Source organism: Talpa europaea (genome assembly GCF_964194135.1).
Source record: "Talpa europaea genome assembly, chromosome: 1".
NCBI classification, from domain to species: Eukaryota; Metazoa; Chordata; class Mammalia; order Eulipotyphla; family Talpidae; genus Talpa; species Talpa europaea.
The window spans coordinates 142,355,602-142,379,206 of NC_140073.1; the positions used below are offsets into that span (position 1 = coordinate 142,355,602).

At 45.7% G+C, this 23,605-nt stretch overlaps 1 protein-coding gene across 1 annotated transcript in view; it reads left to right on the forward strand.

The window, feature by feature from the left end:
• Positions 1 to 913: 913 nt before the first annotated feature.
• The window catches only part of SMARCAL1 (SNF2 related chromatin remodeling annealing helicase 1), a gene marked incomplete at both ends in the record, with an annotated part of 44,033 nt that continues 21,341 nt past the window's right edge, over positions 914 to 23,605 (forward strand). The window contains 9 exons of the mRNA XM_084238205.1: positions 914 to 1,703; positions 2,436 to 2,486; positions 3,909 to 4,121; positions 6,473 to 6,523; positions 11,492 to 11,672; positions 12,866 to 13,016; positions 14,459 to 14,617; positions 17,693 to 17,758; positions 22,797 to 22,937. Coding sequence (XP_084094331.1) covers positions 914 to 1,703; positions 2,436 to 2,486; positions 3,909 to 4,121; positions 6,473 to 6,523; positions 11,492 to 11,672; positions 12,866 to 13,016; positions 14,459 to 14,617; positions 17,693 to 17,758; positions 22,797 to 22,937 — 1,803 coding nt within the window. The remainder of the gene's footprint in view (positions 1,704 to 2,435; positions 2,487 to 3,908; positions 4,122 to 6,472; positions 6,524 to 11,491; positions 11,673 to 12,865; positions 13,017 to 14,458; positions 14,618 to 17,692; positions 17,759 to 22,796; positions 22,938 to 23,605) is intronic.

Consider the following 23,605-nt stretch of genomic DNA (forward strand, 5'->3'; position numbering starts at 1 on the left):
TGGCCAGAGGAACAGAACCATGCTGTGCTCTTAGCAGTGATTATGTTCGAATGATGAGGTGGCAGATTGATTTTACTCCTCCTGTCTTTATGTGCTGTGAATTTGTATAGTAAGCTTGGATTATTTTTTTAATCTTTTTCTGTGTCACTTTTTGCTCCCTGGTGGTGCTATTCTAAAGGCAGGCAGTAAAGCCAGATGCTCTGTGGCATACACTTGACCACTGCAGACTGAAATAACAGGAGTGAATTTGAGGGGTGAATTTAGTGTGCAGTCTGTGAGCCTAATGCTTTTTTCCTTCTTCCAGGTTGAAAAGAGGCTATTTTAACCCGTGTCAAAGCATGGTATGTGGTTATTTTGGTCTCTGTCGCTCTAATCCATTATCCTTTCCAGTATGAAATATTGCCCGTCTCGTCTGATGGATTTAGGTTATATTTTTTAAGTTCCTTAGGATCTAATAACTCACATTGGGGTGAGTGGGGATTGAGGGAAAAAATTATTGCAGCTGAAATCTCTTTTTAGTTTTTGGATTTTATCCAGCTTTGCTTTTTGCCACTTTGTTGGGGTCATTTTATTAGCATATGTTCCATAATTGTGTGTGTGTGTGTTTTGTTACAAAAGAAACTTTAATATATCCTTTGGGTGTTCTCCCTGTACATTCCCTGCAACAAAATTTGTTAAAAATCAAGGTAGGAGCAGGAAAAAATAATTTTTAATGTTCATTTTCATTTTTTATTTAAGTATCATTGCTTTATGTCTAGTTAATTTTTTGACAGTATAGGATTTCTCCCCTCAGGTGTGGGTACCGTAACTCTCCGACATTTAATGTTTATTTCAATCTTTTTTTTCCTTCCTCAGTTTCTGCCAAGTTTCCATTTAAAGATTGATATTCTTCCATAGACATTTTCCCATTAAAATGTCCTTGCCTCTAACAGACGAGCAGAAGAAAAAGATTGAAGAGAATCGACAAAAGGCTCTAGCCCTTAGAGCTGCAAAATTATTAGTAGAGCAGCATCAGAGCCCAGCCTCGGCCTCCTCTGTTGCTGCCATAGCTTCCCAGGCAAAGCAGGGACCGTCCCAAAATCTCCCCAGGGGTTCTTTTAAGCCAGTGAAACATGGTGTCTTTCCCAAGCAACATAACCCCAGTAGTTCATCTAAAGGGAACCAAAGCCCTCATAATTCCCACAGTTTTCATCTCAGCATGCCAGAGCAGGCAAAGGGGATATGGAAGAGGCAAGAAGAGATACCCGCAGCCGGCCCAAGCCACAGCCTATCAAGTCAAGTGAGTCTCACTGCCATCTCCCCTTCCTCAGCACAAAGTCCTCCAGAGGTCTCCAAGCGACAGATCTTAGGTGACAAGTTAAGTCAAGGTCATCCTCACGCTTCACATGAGACCAAGTTGACGCCCTTTGTTAATACAACTCCAGAGCCTCTGGCCAAAACCAAGATATTACAGGAGACACCAGCTTCTTCCTCTAGACAGCCTCCCAGGGATCCTGAATTAGAGACCAAGACATCAACACCGTCCACCTCAGGCTGGAACATTTCTAACATCCATTATAATTCAGGGACTGTGACGCCCAGAACAGAAGGAAGATCCCAAAAGGAGGGGAAATGCATAAGGAAGGGAGATCGTTTCCAGGTAGTGATCGGATACAATGCAGAACTCATTGCTGTGTTTAAGAGTCTGCCCAGCAGAAGTTACGGTAATGAATCTTTAGTCTTGTTCTTCCGATTTTTTTTTTTTTCCTATTTCTGGAGTCTCTTAATCTAACAGTTTGTCATAAATATGAAGAAGGTGCTTTGGCACATTCTGTCCATCCAGTAGTTAGAAATTTTTCTATTTTAGCTCATGTTTCCTTTTGTAATAGATGTTCCTTCAAACAGCTGCCAGATTTGGGGCCTGCCACATGGCCATATGGAGAATGGAGGAATGTTTACTGAGAGGCCAGTTCCTCTGCCAGGAGCTTTATATGCACTGTAGCACTTAAGCCTAACAATAATTTTTTGTGATAAGTAGATGTTAATTACTTCCATTTTTGGATGATGGAACATGCTCAGTAAGGTAAAGTAATGTGCTCAGGTTGGTTCATTTGGAAAGGAAGAGCCAGGCACAGCTAGCTCTGTAACACCCAGAGCACATGCTCCTTCTCATGCCTCATGACCTGACTTCCCTGGGTATCAACCCGCTTAGGTGAGGCCCAGAACACTCCAAGGCCTGACTGGAATTCCACTATGTAGAATAAAAGTACTATCGTTATTTATATTTGCTCTTTGTTTTCACAGGGATTTGGAAATCATAGGGGTTTGTCAGCAATTTTGGACTTAGCATTCATTCATTCGTCAAACAAGCTTTAACTGAATGTCCAAGTACATATTATAACTATAGTCAGTAGCCTCATTGCGAGCAGACCAAGTACTTCTCTGTTTCATTTTAGATCCTGCCACCAAGACGTGGAACTTCAGCATGACTGACTACAGCACCCTGAGTAAGTAGGTGTGTCCTCGCCCCTCACATCGTCAGGAGACACTGGTGTTAAAAAGTCCTCTGGAGTGACAGATGTGGTATCTAGCTTATGGTTCAGAGGACTTTTATGGCACCCCTCACTGCCGCCCCTTCTCACCATGGCCAGTATCTAGGGTCACTGGCAATATTAATGGAGCCCACTACTGTTACAAATTGCTTTGAATTGTTTTCTTTTGGTATCATTTTCATTTGGCCCCAGTTTTTTCAGTATTCAAGCTGTAAGGAAACCTTTGTCCATAAACTTTTGCAGTCTCACTTATTAGTTAGGGTAGATTCCCAAAGTTGAGTGATTATGATCATTTTCCAGAGTTCTTTCTGTGTTTTGCCCAATTATTTTTCAAATATGAGTTCTCTTTATACTTCATGCAGGCATCTTTATTCAGTAGTTTTGTCTTTAGATTCAGTTCGTGTCTTCCACAGTTTAGCTTTATGTAGTCAAATCTATTCATCCACGAATGCTTCAGTGATACATAAAATCAGGTTCCAGAATGTGCATTTGTGGCCTGTAGGCCTGTGTCTGCTTCCTTTTTGCCCAGACAGTAGGCAGGTAGTGACCTAGAAAGAAAGATAGGTGCGTGGGCCACGTGTGTTGGCTTTGATGGTTTCTCTCACACAGCAATAGAAATGATATGGTGGGTTTACTCATCCTGGTGAGATCCCTCTTTCTCCTCTTAGTTTCTTTTGAGTTCTAGGTTTTTCAGTTTGAAAACTTAAGCAGCAGAAGTGTTCAGAAATACTAAAATTCCAGAAGCCCCAACGAAAATACCCCTGCAAGCCTTCCCAGTATCACCATGCCTTTTCTCCCCTACTTGCCCTTGGAATTCCTCCTGCCCCTGTCCCTCCCACCTCCTATGACTGCCTGAGTACCCTGGGGCCTTGAGAAAGTCTACTGGGTTATCACCTCTGCCCTTTTTTCCTTCTTCCTTCCCTCCCTCCTTCTTTCCTCATAATATAGGATTTCTCCCCTCAGGAGCAGTCATGATTTTCCCACCACCAAAGTGTCCCCAGTCCTTCACCACCTTCCACTGTTCTTTCTTCCCACCTTATTCTCTTCTCTTTCCCCACTCCCTCCTGGCTGTCTCAGGTCTGCTTTTGAGGGTCAGTCTTACAGCGTGTCTTTGTCTTAACCTTTGTACAATAGCCAAGATATGGAAATAACCCAAATGTACCAGAACAGATGAGTGGATTAAGAAGATGTGGTATAGACACTCAGTGGAATACTACTCAGCCATCAAAAAGATAAACTCATGCCATTTGCACAACATAGATGGAGCTGGAAGGGATTATGCTAAATGAATTAAGCCAGAAAGAAAACAATAAATACGGGATAGTTGCGCTTACATATGGAATCTAGAGAAACCTCTGTCCTTTTCTTTCTTGGCAGTGGAAGCAGCCCAGCGCCTCCCCACAGTCACACTGGAGCCTCTGGAAGAGGCCAGCAGCAGCACAGTAGCTCAGTCATGCCTGCCTCCTGCTGCCTCCCTTGACTTTGTCGAAGGGCGGTGCCTGCTCATCTCCAGGGCCCGCTTTGAGGCAGATATCAGGGGTTCAGAAGACCTGATCACACTGTTTAAACAGATGGATTCCAGAAACTACGGTAATCAGCTTCTTTTTTTTTTTTTTTTTTTTTAAGATTTATTTATTTATACAAGAACTGGGGTATAGGCTAGAGGCACAGGAGGGTGAGAGAATTCACCAGAGACAGAGCGGGGAACAGAACGGGCAGACAACCGAAAACACTGCTGAGGGGAGCAGCGGGCGAGACAGGAGAGGTCTGTCGCGCCATGTGGGTATCTCCCTGACCAGCCAGGAATCAAACCCGTGCTGCAGAGGCTGTGGACAGCTTCACAGTGTTGCGCTCAACCTGCTGTGACACTAGGGAGGCCCAGCTTCTGTCTTCTTCCCAGGATGTGTAATAGCTTATGACCTCAAGAGAAGTTATTCAGAAATGACTTTCTCAATAGAACCTTTCTGACCTGCTCCTCTCACTGTAGAAACTGATGCCTAAATTGTTCAGATAGGGAACACTTGATGGGACCTGTTTTGTCCTTCTAGGTCTCCCAAAGAGATAAGCCCATCATTTTCCCCAGACACCTGGTCAGTGTCATCCTGGTAGAAGCAGGTAACTTCCTGCAGCAACCTTTTAAACCCCGGCTGGACTTGAAAAGCAGCTGGTTGCATAAAAATAAATGCCATTCTGTAGAGTAAGATGGTGGTTTTCAACCATCTGTGCGTGCATCAGAACCACCTGCAGGGCTCAGTGAGGCCCAGGTTTCTGGGCCCACTTGGGAGTTAACACTGATGCCTGTCTCCTGCCCAGAGATACTGACTGACTTTGAGGTGGGGCCTGGCCTTTGGTATTTCTGAAAGTTTTCAGGTAAGTCTATAATCAGATAAGATGCAAAATTGCTGGCCAAAGCAGAGCAATTTTGCTTTATTTTTTGTGAGGTTTTTCAAAATCCACCCGGTTGGGTTAAGGGGCAGAGCTGGCTATAGAATTCTGAACTCCTGGATTTCATTCTCAGCTCAGGCCATGTTGTTTTACAAAACAATGTAGCTTTTATGGATCAGTACTTTCCAGTTCTTGCAATGATTTTAGTCTTTTCCTTAGACAAATAGAAAGTAAACCTTTGAAGTCTTATGTCTATGAGACCTCATGTCTAACACCATTGTGGAAAAAGTTCATGTAGAGTTACGTGTTCTGTGAGTGCTTTGCCAGGGGTGGGGCTCCTTCAGGAGGAGGTGATGCTGTCTGGCACTTGTCCCTTGAGGGGACAGAGTTTTACCTGGCGACCAGCAGGGTTTGGGGGAGGTGTGCCAGACTCAGCCTGAAGCCTGGGATGAGCCACTCACATAGTCCTTAGTTTTTTGCCTTCTCAGCCCTAAGATGTTTGACCCCTGTCTGGAGTACCCATGGCGGGGAAAGGAGGGATTGGGGTCAAAATAAGAGGGCTGTAATTGTATGGGGAATATAAAAATAAAATTTAAAAAAAAAAAAAAAAAGGAAACACAGGATCCCTGTGTCTCCTGAAATCACCCTCCTGATGCAGTTTGCTGTTTTGGGAATATAAATAGTTGAAAAACTAAAATTGTATACCCAGTCCTGCCCATTCCAGACACCTCAAAACCAAGCTTGGATTGTTTTCGCCACAGCTCAATTTATGGGCTTTCACATTTGCTGCTCTGCCTCTGCCACGCTCCAGCCATTACCAGGAAATGTCACCCACACTCTGCCCACAGCGAGAAAAATCTGTCTGATTTTGACCTTTCTATCAGAGTCCTCTTAGGCCACCTTACTCTCTCCCTGAAGCTCATACCTGTGTCCATGGTGCTCTTTGCCCCAGCCACCTTGCTTGCTCTCTGACCAGATGTGGAGAATTTGCTTTTAGTGCCCAGGAAACATTTGGATTGAACCTTTCTTGATTTTCTCAGAAAGTGAGAAAACCTCTCAGTTATTAGCCAGTGTTGGGCAGGGAGACACTCACCCTCACCCTTCTTCATTAATACCGGTCATATGTGCCCACATACTAGTCAGCAGGTGGTAGAACAACAATAGAATAATTTATAATTACTTTTTTGTGTGTGCTCACTGTTTGCCAGCACACTTTTAGAAGCATTAGACATTTAAATGCCATATAATCCTCACAAGTACCCGAGGCAGGAGCTGCAGTTGCCTCATTTTCAGCTGTGGAAACTGAGGCACAGAGAAGTTACAGAACTTGCCCGAAGTGACACGGCCAGAAAGTGGCAGAACTCATATTTGTGAGCTGGCCGTTTGACTGAAATCTGTGAAAACGTCTAGGGCAGGTACTCTCTGGATTTCTGTGTCACAGTGCCATGCACAAGACCAGCCACGTCAGCCCACATGCTAGAGGTTTTGAGACCAGAGAGTGAGGGTGATGGTGTAGCTGGGTATCTTATTTATTTATTTGTTTCTTATCATTATAGATGTCAAGACCAGGAAGTGGAACTTTCTCTTGGAAGAACACAACAAACTGAGTAAGATACACACCTTGCTTGTTTTATATCACGCTATTAAGCTTTATTAATCTGCCCTAAATTGGACATGTTTTAAGATTCTGCCTCTACTGTGGTATCTTCCCAGGCTGGTGTAGGAAACAAGAAAAGGTGAGGGTGTTTTCTGGCACTGTGCCCACATCTGCTGAGGTGCAGCTTTATAACAGCCTAAAAACCCAGGGCCTCTAATTCCATCGGGGTGAAACGGGGCCAGTCAGGTTCCCAAGGTTTGTGAAACTGTCCCGTTATCATAAAAGTACGTGAACTTTGGGAGTCAGAAATGAGCAAGGGTTGCTTAGTTTAAATGGAAGCTGCTAAGAACAGGCTCCCAATTTAGTTTTGAGACCAAATGGCCCACGAAGGTAGGAGGTTCTCCGTGGTTATGGGCTGAGTTCTGCCAGGTGCTGAAGCCTGGGACAAGGTACTTCAGCGTTTTGTGAGCACTTTTGAGACTGATCAAGGGACGGGACATGTGTTCAGATGGAATTACAAGAAGGAGAGGCCAGTTTTGGCTTATCATTTTCCTCCTCTGTGTCCTGCTGGGGTGGGGCAGTAAGTTCTAATATGCCTGAGAAAAGGCAACATGGTCATATCTAGAACGCCAGTCTACCATGCACCTCCCAAGCTGTCACAGTTCTACATTGGGCAGCACCTGGCACAACTTACATTCCTCCTTCGTGACCCCCTGAGCCTGCTAGCCAGTGGGAGCCATCACCTGTTGATACCAGTTAGGCCAGGAGAGACATGGGAAGCTCCAAGTCCTTGGCCATCTTACCCATCCACAGGCTGGGGCTTTAAGGAAGAGGGGAAAGCTGGGTGTCCACCCTCTGTCTCCTTATGTGACATCAGGTAGGTAATTCAACATGCTGACCTCCTTTGCCCCTTCAGTAAAAAAAGTGATCCTTTAATCCATATCTTTCCTACTGACAGAAATTAAATATAAAGGAAGAGCCTTTGAGTCCTTCAGGAAAGACCGATGCAAACCACAAGGCTAAGTGTGAATGATGTGCTACTTCTCAGCAAACTGGCAGAGCCAGAAAGGAGTACTGACTTGATCTGAACACTCCCCTGCTTCTTGAAACTTTGGCCAAAGCTGGATTTTTCATGAGGGATAGGAGTGAATTTTTCCCTCTCACTTCTTTGTTTTTCCAATACAGAAGGACATAAGTATGTTAGCCTTAAAGGGTTTGACTTGTGTGGAATGACAAAAAGCAGGATACAGTATCGGCAGGTAAATGTCATGTGGAAAACCATGCCTTGCAACTCTCCGCATTAAATAATGCTTTCAAATCTTTGGGTGCCACAGACCCCCTGAAATATCTGAAGAAAACCTGGATTATTTACCCAGAAAAATGCACATAATGGCCACACATAAAATGTTGCATTGGATATTAGTAATTCCATGGGTCTTAAGAATTCTAGACTTAGGGCCTCCCCGGTGGCGCAGCGGTTGAGCGCTGGGTTGCGAAGCTGCCCGTGGCCGGTTCGATCCCCGGCTGCTCCCCGGCCACTGGAGGAGGGTCCCACATGGCGCGCAGACCTCTCCTGCCATGCCCGCTGCTCCCCTCAGCAGTGTACTTCGGTCCTTCTGCCTGCTCTGCTCCCCGCTCTGGCTCTGGTGAATTCTCTCACCCTCCTGCACTTCTGACTGTGCCCAGTGCATGTATAAACAAAACAAACAAACAAACCAGCAAACAAATAAATAAAGCATGCCTCTATAAAAAAAAAAAAAAAAAAAGAATTCTAGACTTAGAGCCGGGACTGCTGTTGTCCATGCTCTCTCATCGTTAGTGTTTTGTGGAAGAAAAGACTGATTCTCCTTATTTCCTAGATTAGGATCCCAGCTTGGACCCAGAAAAAGGAAACAGTACTTATCAGGAGCATTGCAGGAACACAATAAAAGTCAGTGGCATAAAAATGTCTAAAATTGGGCCTCCCCGGTGGCACAGCGCTTGAGCACTGGGTTACGAAGCTGCCCACAGCCTCTGCAGCGCCGGTTCGTTCCCCGGCTGCCGGGCGAGGGCCCCACATGACGCGCAGACCTCTCCTGCCGCCCGCTGCTCCCCTCAGCAGTGTATTTCCTCGGTCTGCCTGTTCTGTTCCCCACTCTGGCTCTGGTGAATTCTCTCACCCTCCTGCGCTTCTGACTGTACCCATAGTGCTTGTATAAGTAAATAAATAAATCTTTTTTAAAAAAAAATAGCAACCCTTAAAAAAAAAGTCTAAAATTGCCATGCCACCTTGAGTTTGGAACGTCACTCATTAGGAGCGAGGTATAGACTGCAGGACAGTGCTGTGCTGGCATAGTTCTGGTCCCATCTTTAACAGCCCATAAACCTGGGGTATCTGCACGCCCCTTCTTCCTCATGTGTGAAATTAGATTATTGACCTATGAACCGTGCATGTGAGACTAATTGAGAAATGACCGTTCGACTTGGTTGTATGATGGCTCAGTGAGGATGAGGCGACAATTATCTTCTCCAGGTAAGGTGAGTCTAAGCGCTTTCCTCCTCTCTTCTCTAATTGACTCGAGGCCTTCTGCCACAGTGAAGTTGGCATAAGGCCTTTTGTTTTCCTCTGACTGTCCCGGTCCAGAAGGGCTCTGCATCCCCCTCAGCGATCTTGCCTTGCTAGCTGCTATTTGAAAACATTAGCCTCTCTCTGCCGGGCGGCTCAGTAGCATTCTGCCAAAGAGTTACTGTACAGAACTGACTTCGAGATGACTCATGAAGCCAGACAGCACATTCCTGTCATCCCCCAGCACAGGGAGAAGACAACAGTGACAGTCGTTGACAGCGAATGGGGATTTTCTTAGAAACACACCCAGTTGGCTGAGCTAGCAGCATAGGATTTTAGAGTCAGTAGCTGGTAGGAAACGGAGCAGGCTTGGTTTTTCCCTCTTGAACAGCTGAAAGAATATAATGCTTACCGAGCACCACATTTCACACCAGCTGGATCATCAGCCCTTTCTTAGCTTTTCATCAGCTATTGGGGTTTTGAGGATTGCTAGGATTGAAACGAAAATGGTTTCTGAAGGCACATGGAGTGCTCAGTCTCCTGAAGTGTGCAGAAATCAGCATGCTCAGATTTAATTTGGAGGCATAAAATGTATTTCTATCCATATGGACAGTCTCTTTTATATGAAAGCCGTCAACCTTACCTAATTTCCAATCATGGTGATGCTGTTCATGCACATTGTTTCCAGAAATATCTGGTGCATAGATTTCGAGAAGGCTGGGAACGACTCAGCCCTCCATAGTTCATCAGGATTTGCACTCTGAGCCTATTGATTGTTTGGAATACCTTGTGAGGACAGTCAGTACACGGTCATATAGAACAGAGAACGAGCAATCTTAGATCATCAAATAATTTTGAGTAGAAATGAAATATACCGAGTTTCCTTGCTTGGTTCCCTTTACTGGATTCCTGAAGACAGTCAGCCCCTTGGTGGGTTACTAGGAGTCACCCAAGGTGTCCCTGAAAAGGGACAGGATATAGAGCGCTTGAAGATCTATAAACAGTGGTGACTTTCAGAGGACACTGATAAAAGGGAAGGCTGCCTTGGAAGCTGCACCCCTAGGAGAGTGTCTGTGATTAGTTGTTCAATAATAATTGTGCCACCAGGGATCTCTCCATCTATCATCTTCAATTTTTTTATTTTTAACTTGTCTTTTCCCCTGAATTGTATGTTTTATTTGTACCTCTCGCTTATTGCCTTTCTGTTTCTCTATAGAATACCCTTTTTCTCTTAATTTTAAAATGATCTGACACTAAAGTCTTTCAGAATGCAAAAGCAATGAAAGTTATTTGCTTTCATTTCCATGTTGATTCCAAGTAGTTAATTTTTCCCACTTCAATTAACGTCTGACTAAAAGATTTCCCCTTCCATTATGCAGGAGTCTAGAATCAGCACACTTGAATGGAAAGCAGTGACCCTTAAATAGAAGCTGTAATTGAAAGGTCATTCTTAGTAATAGTTCAGACTCTAAACTTGACAGGAATTGGTAAACATTTCTTTGTAAAAGGCCAGATAGTAAATATTTTAGGCTTTGTGGGCCATGCAGTTAGTCTCAGCTGCTCCATTACACCATCGTAGAGTGAAAGCAGCCACAGACAATCCCTAAACAGGTTGACATGGATGTCTTGCAGTAAAACTTTAGTTGTAAAACAGGTTGACTTGGCCCACAGGCCTTATTAGCTTGTTGGCATCTGCTCTGGGCTCAGTAGGGGGCTATTGGGTCATCTCCAGACCAGTGGATTTTCTAGGTGCTTCACTACTGAGATCACTACTGGAAATTTCACTTCTAAAGGTAAGATCATTATTCACTTCTGGAAAGCATCCAATGTGAGCCAGTCCATGTGCATTTTTATCACTTGGTAGCCTTTGCATGGACTCTGCCCTTTGTTGGTGGTGTTGTTTGTAAATAACACTATTGTCCTCCTCATCTGTCCTGGAAGCTCCTGACAGCTTGTCCATACCAAACTCCTTGCCTGTTGATAGCAAGCAACGTAGACTTCTCGGACTTCCCAAATATCAAAACTGAAAGAAAACATAAAGGGGATAGAAACAAGATGAGATTTATTCTAAGTCTTGCTTTTTCTTTCCTGATTTTTAAAAATATGGTTCCTTAAATAGTTGCATGGGAATATGAATATACTTTTTAATTCAGTTTAAAAATATTTCGGTTGCAAAAACAACTAAAATCAATTCCACATTGCTGATTGCCCACTTTTTTGTCCAAATTAAGGAATAAAGAGGCAAAGCTAATTCTCTAGGCTGATGTACTTTGCCTAGGATGCATCTGTCAGCCACCAGGTTTCTCTCCAGTTGCTTTTTAAAGAAGATGGAAGGCAGCACATTCTAACCACAGAACTTTGTTTTCCAAGGCGTCTCTTTTCCCAGACCTCTCAGGCATTAACACTCCAGTTCACACACCCTGTTCTTTCCAGTTGCACGTGTGCGCTGCCTCCCACAAGTTAAATTGGACCCTCTGCCCAAGACACTGGTCCAGGCCTTCGCTTCTCAGCTGGAGAAGACGACCCTCACAGCAGACATCCCTGAGGCTGACCTTTCTGAAGTGGACCCCAAGCTGGTGTCTAACCTGCTGCCCTTCCAGAGAGCTGGAGTCAAGTAAGATCTTACTTACTCTGTCCTCTCTTACTGAGATTTCATAACTTACCACCAGTTCGGTTCAGATGCTCCCCTCTTTCAGAATGCTCATCTTTCACAGACATCTAGAATGATCCAGGCATTAAGCAGCCAGGTGTGCTGTTACCAAAGCCCGATTGTAACCAGTGATTTCAAATTCTGTCAGTTAATCAGGACTTTGTTGCAGGTGTGCAGAAACCCAGCTCAGACTAGTTTAAGAATTTTCTGGGTGCATGGAATAGAAAACCCAGGGTCTCTGAAGAGCTCATCTGGATTTGGTCCCTCCAACCTCTCTGCTTTCTTCTTAGTTCACCTTGTTCACAGCCAGGCAGTCCTCAGCACCAGCTGAGGTGGGCACCAGCTCACACCCACCAGCTCAGCATCCAGTGGAAGTGCCTCTTTCCTTGTGAGTCTGGGATACCTTAAATCTGGTGCCAGCACCAGGCCAGTCTCTGTGGCCTGGAGGGCTTAGAGGTCTTGTTGGCTAGTCCCAGCTATGGACCTGTCCCTGGAAGAGGATTAGGCCAAAGGATAGGGCTTGCCCCACGCAAGTTACTTGAACTGAATGTAGTGAGAGGTGCTGATTTTCAAAAGAAAGTCAGATGCTCTTATAGAAAGTCAAAAGATAAACCACTTCCCAACCTGTCCTTTTTTCCAGCATTTCTTGGGGAAAAAACTTGCTTCTAGTGAAAATAGGGGAGTTTGTGGAGAAAGAAGAGGAGGTCTTGATAGTCCATCTAGAAATCTTAACAGCTAGGTGTGTGTTCAGTCAGTATGGGCGGGAAAGGGTCCTGTGCAAAGGAAGGAACCAAGTCGTCAGCAGGACTGACAACCCACCCACCTGTGCTCCTCACCTCCTTCCCTGCTCACTGGGCCTCCCTACCTGGTGCTGAGAGTGACCCTTGTTGGAAACTTTTACCATGGCTTCCTCCACCTAATGATCATCTAGGTCTTTCCCTTCCTTTTCCATCTCACATTTTCCCTATTTTGACTCTATATTGTTATTATTATTTGTGCTCTGTTGGGTCCTGCTTTCCCCTCTTTGGCAGCAGGCCTCTGGCAGAGCCAAGCTGGCCAGCCCGCACCAGGCAGAGCAGCAGCTGTAGATGTGGCGTGGCAGCAGGTTGGCTGGTGGCCCTGTGCTGTGCTACTCTCCTTACCTTGTCTGCCCTCAGTTTTGCCATAGCAAAAAGAGGCCGCCTGCTGCTTGCTGACGACATGGGCTTGGGGAAGACCATCCAGGCCATCTGCATAGCGGCCTTTTACCGGAAGGAGTGGCCGCTTCTGGTGGTGGTGCCATCATCTGTGCGTTTCACCTGGGAGCAGGTGGGTTCTCTGCCTTGTGAATTTAGTAAAGGTTCTCAAGTTAGAGCGATCAAGTTACAGTTGGGGACAGGGCCTGGGAAGCTTTAAAAAGCCAGTCTGGAGGCAGGAAGAGAGATGCAGCAGCCTCCTGAGGCCAAGCTCAGGGCTTTCTGAGTTAGAATCAGGGAAGTTCTGAGTTCTTTAGGGAAGAAAGTCAAGGAATCAGTGAGCTCAGACTCAGCTCAGTCTGCCAGCAGACACCTGGGCACCTTCATGCCCCTGCAAATAACGCCTTTCATATGTACATTTAGATTTCAAAATATTTTTACTCCTCTATTGCCATTAATTCCAGAAGAACCCTGTGCAGTAGACACGATGTGTTAATGCATTTGCAGAAGATAAAACAATCTCCACGTGAAGAAGCACCAGGGGGGCTGCTAATGAAGAGCAGTGCAGGCCTTGATGACACGTCTCCTGATATCAGGGCTCAGGTGTTCACCTGCAGAAGGCAGTGTGGGCAGGACGGTCACTGTCCACCAGGATCCTTGTGGCAAAGCAATCTGACATGAGCATTGTTGCCCGTAATCCAGGGGTCTTGAGTAAAAGAGAAGCTCAGTGAAGAAGGAAGCCAGAGTTCTTCATCTGCCATGGCTTCATCTGCAGTGTTCTTCATCTGCAGTGGCTTCATGCCACTCCTGGCAGGCACCGGCTTCCTCATGCCTCACCTTCTTCCTAAGGTCACGGAGAGGAGACAACTCTACCTGCAGACAGCCCACCTGATGCCCACATGTGCCCTTCCAGTATGTCAGAACAGTACCTCCATTCCTGTCCTTATGGTCTGAAAGCCACTGATGCCTTGAGGAACTGTAGTTCAGACACATTTGTTTTGTATGTTAAATTCCTACACAAATTCTACATAAGAGTCAAAAGACCATATGGCTTTTGAGACTGGAGAAAGAACCAGCATTCCCAGTGTCTGAAGAGCTGGCCCCAGGACCACCTGGGGGGCAGCCAAACACCAGCCACTGACACGGGGGCACCTGGTAGCCTTCCATTGGCTCCAGGTCCTGGCTTCGGCCAGAAATGACAAGATTTCCAAGAACGGGTGATTTTGTCGAAAATGCAGACATAAATATTATCATCATCATCACTGTCTTAGTGTACCGGGCTCTGCCAAAAATTGGGAGTCAGTCTGCCCCTGCAGAAACTGGCCATCTAGTTAGAGACCACAGACACCACATAGTGACAGTGAATGAGTGCTCGCTCATGAAGAGTGAGCATCCTGTGAAAAGTAGAGGCGTGCATGGCTAAGAGGAAGAAGCGCTGGGCCTGGGCTAGGTGGACAGAGCACTGGTGCTCCTTCATGTTGAGGAGCACAGTGGATGACTTGGTTGCAGCCGGCACCTGCATTGGTCACATAGGTCACATCATTGTCTTGGTATATTCTCTCCTGTCATCCCCAGGCCTTCCTCCAGTGGCTGCCGTCCCTGGCCCCAGACAGCATCAACGTTGTGGTGACGGGGAAGGACCGCCTGAGAGCTGGCTTGGTCAACATTGTCAGTTTTGACCTTCTGAGCAAGTTGGAGAAACAGCTACAAACTCCTTTTAAAGTTGTCATTATTGTAAGTGACTTGGCAAAGCCTTTTGAGTGTGGCAACTTCCTTCTTAAAAATTCTAAGAATTTTCAGATCTGTCACATCTCAGAGTCCCTCTCTGGGTTTCTAGGAGAATAGAAATCCCTGTCTTTATTTTGACATTTTGTTCCTCTCAAATAACGGTTGTCATTCCTGGCTACTAAATATTAGAATCTCCTGGGAAACTTTTAGAAAATGGGATTAGCTAGGTGAGTGCTTGGGGGTTTCTAGCCTGTCGCTCCCTATGGGAGGTGCTGGCTGGAGTCGACTCATGGGCTCCAGGAGCTCCACCTGGTCAGCGCGGGTACCGGCCTCCTGTGCTTGCTCTGGCCACAGTAGCTGGGATGTACGGGTTAGGCTGCTTGTACGTTCCTCCCTGCCTGTGAAGCCAGTATGAAGACACTCCGTGCCCGCACAAAAAGCACTTTTCACCTAGTTGTTTTTGGAACAGGGCTTTGCAGGAGTCTGGCTGCTGATGTGGCGGTACATCTCTCAGTCACCAGCTTTCCTCCCGGCTCCTCACGTACTTAGACGGAAAGTCCGGAGAGAGCACCGTGTGCTGGTGCTCAGTGTATCCACATGATTCACAAACAAAACTCGGAACTAGACGGCTCCTGCCCCGTCTGTCCAGTTCCTACCCCAACCCAGTCACCACTAATGTTGAGGTGCAAAGCATGTGACAGATGATTTCCAGTGGAAGTTTATTGCCTTTTTTTTTGCTAAACAGGGAAATCCAGTGTAACCAAATGATATGGAAGGACTTGTCCTTCTTTATTTAAACATGTGAATTTTAAAAGCCAGTGGTATTTTCATCCTTTTAAAAATAGAATTCTCTATTGACAGTGGCTTGCCAAATCTTGATGCTCAATTTTGGAGTCATCTTATCTTGAAGGAGAAGAAGGGAATATTTTTTTAGGAGGCCTAGGAAAGTGGTGTCTCTCGCAGCACAGCTCAACAAGGCTGACAAGCAACTCCTTGCCTTGGTTTCCTTGCTCTGGGCTGTGTGGTAGCTGCGAGGCATGTTCTTCCAGAATTTCATGTGAGAGATTCATTCCAGCTCGACAGCTCCCACGGTGCTTTGCACGGAGTGTGTGGAGGGGAGGGTCAGCCTCATCCTCCAGGAAACCATGGTCCAGTAGGCCGACACACCCCCACAGATCACTAGAGGACACTTCACTGCCTTCCTAGCTGGGTGAGCCAAGGATTGTGGGTGCTCTGAGAAAGGGCAGAGTTGCTGACCTCAGGTCTCTATTGTTTTGTATATGAGAACCATACATTGCATGAACCAACTTAAATGTTTATACTTTTCCAAAACTCTCTAGGTAATGAGTTTTGGGGGGGTGTCACTTCTGCTTTGGCACAAGTATAGCCTGAATAACGACAGCATACATGTGAAATGAAAATATTAAAAAAGCCCCTCAGGCAATGGTGCAGCGATGTGTGGGAAGAACTGTCATCCAGTATCAGATACTTTATATATAATCACTGATCTTCCCAGTGGCCCCATGGCCACTATGAGGCCCTGATGCAGCCGGCCGTGAGAGAGGTGTGTCTTCAGTGCCCACGCGCAGGAAGCTGGCAAGGTGGAGCAGCACTGATTAAAACTGGGCTGCATCTGGCTTCAGAATTCATGAATTTCTGTTTGTGGCTCCACACTTACTTAACCTTTCAAGCCGCTTAGCATCGGTGTTGCTTCTTCAGTTAAGAGCCCTGTCTCTGACTTCATAGAAATGTGAGGGAGAAAGAAAGGAGTGGCTCTTGAGCATCACACTTAGAAGAGACTTCAGTTACACTCCATCCCACGCGGTCATTTACAATAGTGGTACATTTCTGAACGTTGGTTAATTGTCCATGATGCTCTGTTCCCATCCACAAACCCTGTACTGTCTGCTGTTGCTCCCTGTAAACCCTTTTTCTCTTTGTGGGCATACGGGCACATCATCAGACAGCAGTGTGAGTGTTACACTCAGGTTTAGGGGGTTCATCTCACACTTCCCTCCATCCTGTTTTTTAGGTCTTCTTTGGTTCATCATAGCTGAAATGGAGCACGGGGTTTCTCACAGATCACCTTCAGGGACCAGAGCCAGGATCTCCTGGTATCCCTGTCATAGGAGGGTGACACCACTGAGTGCCTCCTAAGTGGCAGGACTGTTCTAAAGGCATTATTAGAAGGATGTGTTAGTTGTTCATTCGACTTCATAAAATATGACGTGTTTTCGTTTCCTGATGGCACAGAGTACAGAATGCAGTTCTTTCAAACCTCATGTTCTCAACATGACTGTTGGTCCCCTAAGGACAGGAATCACATCTCCCTTCTCTAAGCTCCCATGGTAATTTGTCATTCCCACCTCAGTGACAGCACTTACAACACTGGCTGATCAGATGCCCTCCTTGCACTGTGAGCCCCTGTGGGCAGGGCTTAGGCACAGCACCTCCCCCGTGCAGGGTATACGTGCATCTTCAACACATGTTGCTTTAACGCCTGCACATGTAAAGTGTGTCTTGTAAACCAGCAAAGCAGTTTGCTGAGTTCAGCCTGTGAGGTGGGCAGGGCTGAAATCACTCACCCCACGGAGAGATGAAGCAACGTGCCAAAATGTGGCGGCGAAGGTACTCCAGAACCTGGGTCCTTCGGCAGGCCCAAGCCATCTCCTTGAGCAAGAAAGAGCTAAGGGGGGCCCTCCATGGTGGTACAGGAGTTAAATTGTCAGCGCTATCAAGCTTTCGCCAGCCACTGAGGCATGTATTCAATCCCTGCCCAGGTAGCTGACCCACATGGCACAGAAGACCTCTCCTGTCACTCCTGCTGCTCCCCTCCGCAGTGTATTTCAGTAGATCCGCCTGTTCCATTCCCTACTCTGTCTCTGGTGAATCCTCTCGCCCCCGCATCTCTGGCCTACACCCCAGTTCTTCTATGCATAAGTAAATAAAAATGGATCTTTAAAAAAATAAAAGCTAAGGGAGGTATCCTGGGGCATTTCCCTGTGCCAGGTTAGGCTTAACGTGAGCTTTGCCTCCACTCAGGACTTGGTCTTATTCACCTACGTGACTGCTTCCTTTCAGGATGAATCTCACTTCCTTAAAAACAGTAGGACTGCCCGCTGTCGTGTTGCTCTGCCCCTGCTCAAGGTGAGTCCTGCTGAGCCTACTTGACATCAACTTCCCGAGGTATTTGCTCAAACTGGCGGGGGCCCCAGGGTGTGCCAGTGCAGGCTGTGGGCTGTGGACGTGACCCCACTGACATCAGGCAGCCATCCTTAGGTCTTTGGTGCCAGTTTCATTTTCTTCCTGGCTCCCACTAAGGAATGATGTCGTCTCTGCTCTCAAAGATGAAGACCCATTGAAGGTCACAGGCCTGATGGGACCTGCACTCTGGACCCTCTGCTGCTCCTCCAGATAAAGCAGAGAGAGTGCCTCCTGCAGCGTGTCATCCCAACAGGGATGCCTGTCTGAATCAGTTCAGGGTCAAAGCTCTCCTGGTGCTGGGAGCCAATGATGATGAGTTGTGCAGACTTAGAACCAGGCAGTGGGTATCAACAAGAAGCACTGGCAAAGCTGAGATGTGCCATTTAGGCTGATGTTCTTTTCTGGGGTCACCCTAAGTCTGTTTTATTAACGGGAGGGTCAGCCATCCCCACATCCCTCTCTGGTGGTCTGACCTTGTGCCTGAGAGCTTGGGCTGAGGTGGGCTTCAGAGCAGGGCGTGTGTGCAGTCTTTATCTGGAAGTATCTTCACTGCAGTCTCGACTCCAGGCTTCATGTGGCCCTCCCCCTCTGTGTCTGCTTTGTGTCCTGGCCCTGCCCATCCCTCACCGAGGGACGGGGCCCAGAATTCCTTCAGCTTTTTTATCGTGACCTTTTTTGCCAATGTTGGGAAAAGTCAGAATGAGAGAAACAGCTTTTTCTCTCATGACAAGGGAGAACGCTCTTCCAGATGACTTTGGTTTGTGTATACTAAGCAAACGAAGATCTGTGTTTATCTTGTGCTCCATCAAAGCAGTCTTTACAATTGCAGCTTGTATCACGTAAGAAAAGCGTTGGTTATATTAAATTAGAGAAAACAAATAGGCTAAATGTTAGTGTAGTGTATTAGCATCTGAAAATTAATTTTATCAATTTTCTGCAAATACCACACAAGTGTCTATTCATTTCAGTTTGGGTGTTTGGTTTGTTTTGTGTTTTTGTTTTTTAGAATAGCAAGTAATATGTCTTCTAAAGCAGGATGATGTCATCTGCTTTAAGTTTAAAAATAAATGTCCTTTACTTAGAAAGCTTGATCCTTTGCTCATACTACCTATAAATATTTATAGGTTGAGAGCCACTTATGGACACACTTAAATGAAATGCTTTTCCCAGGGTGATCCTTCTTTTAGGAGACTTTAATATGTTTTCTTTTGAAAAATGTTAATAGGCCTTGTTACTGTAATTCCAGTATTACAGCTATAACTAAAATTAGATCTGTACCCCTGATGTTTAGACAAAAAAAAAAAAAAACCTGCATGATAGATTATATCCTTAAATGTATAATGTGAAGAAGCTTCTTAGCAAATGTCTTATTAATGCACTCACAGCCTGGGCGCGCAGACTGGACTATCTGAAATAGGTGCTTCTAAGTCAGACTTTTTAAAACTGCACTTACATCTTTAATATCTTGGGTCTATTTCAAAATAACATATTTAGAACAATCTTTTATCTGTTATTAGTATATATTGCTCTGCATTTGGTCTAAAACTTGGATGAACTAACATTTTAAAATAGGACCCATCTTCAGTTTGTGAAGGTGCCTGAAAGCTGCTCTCTTCCATAAAGTTGACTCCACATGCGGTGCCCATGTGCTGGCAAGATTGAGTGGGGTAAGGGCGAGATCTCCTGTCTTACTCTGTTCACTGAACCTTTCATCTCTGCTACATTTCCACCTAGATCAGTTTCTCATCTTGGCTCTACTGACATTTTGAGCTGGGTAATTCTGTTGTGCGGGGCTGTCCCGTGCAGTGTAGACTGTTGAGCAACCTCCCTGGCCTCTCTTCACTACACACCAATGGTACCCAAAATAGTCTCCAGATATTGCCAAATTTCTCCTGAGAAGCAAGTCACCCCTCCTCCATCTCTGTTGAGAACCACAGGACTAGATATTGTAAGGAAATGAATCTAAATATTTTGAAATGAAACAGGAGATGAGATGAGAGAAAATATGCCTTTGAAAAGACATGGAAGGGTCTCATTTAAGATCTCTTGAGTTCTCCTCTAACTTTTGCATCTCTTAGAACTATATTCTGAATACTAATACTGTAAGATATTTTCAGTGAATGTGCTTGATGAAGTTGCTTGGTTAGACTGTTAGGGGGAAAAGGATGTCCTAAAGTTCCGTAACAAGACCATTAAGACCGCAGGATACCTGGGCCAGATCATGCCCAGAAAATGTGGTGTTTTGGTCGCTTGTCCTCAACTCCCTTTGTCTGTAATCTTAATTTTGAAGAATCTATAATGACTTCTGAACTAACTAACATGCCTCCCTCATCCCTGCCACTGATATCAGGGCTGATGTGTGCTGGGACATTTGTGCTATGGGCTTCACCTTCTGTTTGGTATCACCTGCCTACTTGTGTTCTGTTGCTAAATATCACAGGAGACTCTGCCTGTAGCATAAACTTTAAATATGTAGCGTAGTGGGAATAATACTTGGTACGCAGTGGGACTGAACTTGGGGAGCATGACTTCTTCCCCAGTTTGGAGTTACGGTGACATACATTACAGCCAATCAGAGTAATTCAGAAAAGCAAGTTATTGGCTCCATTGGAGAAACGAAAAACAAAAGGGGTAACAGTAGAAAATGATGGAGAACTCCCAGACTGCTGCTTTTGTGAACTTAAAACAGCTCCAGCTCTTTACAAGACAGCTTTCTTTTGACTCCTGTTTTAAATTCTGTATGTGGGTTGTATCTATGTTGACTTAGTTCACAAGTTGTGAATACCAGCTGTCCTGCTCTCCACTCAATCTGCAGGGCTCCCCTGCCTTTGACCCACAGGGAAACTAAGCCTGTCTTTGAAGGCCCCAACAGTGTCTGCACGTGTCAATCATCTAATTTCTCTTCAACATCAAATAGAAATCCTCTTCGTACAATGTTCCATGGTGGCTTTTTCACATGCCACTTTCTTTAGGAATTAGCTATAAAGTATTCAATTTTATGCATTCATACTTTTATGCATTTATACTTTTGTAGATTGGAAAGTTCTTGGAAGTTCTTGGAGGTGGAGGGGGATATAAATCATGTCCAACTGGGCATCATTAAAGACCTTGAGGATGACAGTGATGACAAGAGGGATGTGTTTGGGCTGGCAGGGAGCAAGCTGAATCACCCATAATAGATGACATGCCATTGTAACTTCTTTTCAAAGCTGGCTTTCCTCCACCACATCCCACACACCCCCACCCCCCACCCCCGCCATAATGCTGCTTTTTAACACCCATAATCCTCCATTTCCAATGTTTCCATCACCCACCAGTCTGGACAGTGTCTGGGAGAACTGACTCAGTCCTGCCTCACACTTGTCAACACCTCACAGGGAGCCCTGGAGTTAATTTCATCACCTGCTCTGTGAGCTCTTGGCCCAGGTGACAACAGAGATGCTGGGAATAGGTTTGGGGTAGTGGGCCGATTTTTCTTATTGATAAGATTTTCATTTTCCTGTTTTCATTGAAATGGTCTCCAGCTAAGGCGAGTGGTGCTAAAGACGTCATTCAGGAAGCTCATTGTTATTATAATGAGTCTGCATCAAACCGTGCTGGAAATTAGAAGGCTTGGGTAATTGAACTGTGGAAATTACAGTGGAGAAATTCATAGCTCTCCTGTTGTAATGGAATTAGGTAATGGTAGTTGCTGAGAGGGCAGAAGTGCATCTTGAGAATTGTATATATTGTCTATTTATAAGGAATCATTTTTCTTCCCTCTGGTGCACCTTTATTTATTTATTTTATGAAGTAGTGTATCCATTTGAGAGCCTAATTTCCTCTGGTAGGTGATTTACTGCCTGCAATTGCCTTATTCAACTGTCATTAGTTCAAGGTTACAGTGGTTAACAAGCTGTTTCTAGACACAGTAGGGTCCCTTCCCAGAGTTGAAATGAAATTTGCCTCTAGGAAATTTTGGCCATCCCATGTTCTAACACAGTGGGAAGTGTCTCTGTTTTATCCTTATCTTCTTTCCCATCTTAAAATTAGAGCAGGGGTATTTGGGTCTGGTCTTGGTTCAAGTGGGTGGAATTTGTCATTGCAATTGGCCAGTGACGCTGAACAGGCTGCTGCAGACCCATGTTGAATTGAGGGTGAGTGGATCTGGGTCCCATTTTTTAAAGTCTTATGAACTGCAAAATGAGCTCAAGTCTTTGAGCAGCTAGATGGGTGACAGCCTTTTTTCTCCTTGAAAGAAAGGCAAAGGTATATGCCCAGCAGTCCCTGGTGCTTCCTCCTGCAAGCAGACAGGTCTGGTCGTTGGTGTCATTGTGAGTAACATGGGTTCAACTTGGATGTCAGAAATCCATTCTGGAAGGAGTTCAGTCCTCTCCCCACCCCCTGGCTTCTACTTCCTTTTCTACTGCTGGATTCTTAGCATTTGTTCTATGTTCCCCAGAATGCTAATCAGCTTTTTTCTGTTTTCCAGCACACAGCAACCATTTCTAGATTACTCACTTTGTGCCAGGTGCTCTTACAGAAAATAAAGGTCAACACAGCCAAGTCGTTGGTCTCAAATGGCTTGTGGTCTAGAAATAGACTCAGTGTAATGGTCCAGGTGCTAATGCAGAGATGGCAGAGGGTGCTCAAAAGCAGCTGGATGGGCTGAAGCAAAGGTGGCGGCACACATGTGCTCACGTGTGTCGTACCACAAGGAGCTCTGGACCACGTACTTGTTTTTCTGGTTGTCACAGAGACCTGAGTCCCTGTGGGCTACACAGTGCCCTGAAGCTGGGTCAGTCTTTAGTATCTTTGGAATCTAGATCTGCGTTGGCTCTGAGATGATAGCCTTGAGAACTGCCAGTAGTCAGAATGCCTGGGAAGTGAAAGGGGACTTTGCTGTCCTGGGGCATCAGGGGCCTGTCCCCCTGGGGCATTTGGGATAGTCCCTGTGTGCCCCTCTATGTGTTCTCAGCAGCTCTGGCTGTTGGTTTTCTAGGTTGCCAAGAGGGTGATCTTACTGTCAGGCACGCCAGCTATGTCCCGGCCTTCAGAGCTCTACACGCAGATCGTCGCAGTCAAGCCGACCTTCTTCCCTCAGTTTCATGCCTTTGGACTTCGCTACTGTGATGCCAAGAAGGTATTTATTCTCTCTTCCCTCCCTCATCCTGCTCCTTTTTTTCAGCCGTGATATCACCAGAGACGCCCTGGCTGGAGAGCTGGACCATGATTTTAGCTCTGCTTGGCCCCTAACTCTGACCTTGGTTTGTGCTTAAGGATAAGAAAGAGGAGAACAATGCCTCCTTGTTTTGGCACTTGTGGTCCAGGTTGGTGTTTCCAACAGAGGACAGTGACTGTGGTGCAGGTACATGGAGCTCTTGAGAGCCAGCACCTGTTCCCGAGAGAAGAATGCTAGGTGAGGCCGAGGCCCTTGGCAGAGGGAAGAAAGTAGACTGGGCAGATGAAGGTCACTTTAGCTTCAGAGGGATATGCAAAAGAAGATCCTCCAAAAAAGTGGGAAAATACTCTGCGAAAAAGACAAAGGAAGCCTTTGCGCAGGTGGAGTAGTGAGGAGAGGATTCAGCTGCCCTGGGTGGCTCTCATCACTGCCCTTAACTCATAAATGTTGACTTGTTGCAGTGATTGGTGCTGGTCAGTAGGCCAGGACCTCAGCCTGCAGATTATTTCTCTGAATGCAGTGCCAGTGGAGCAGCGCCCCCGAAGCTGCAGTCTCCACAGTTCTCCCAAACTGGAGGGGGATGCCTCCTCAACACAAATGCCATTGCTATCAAAATCTAAATTTCTAAC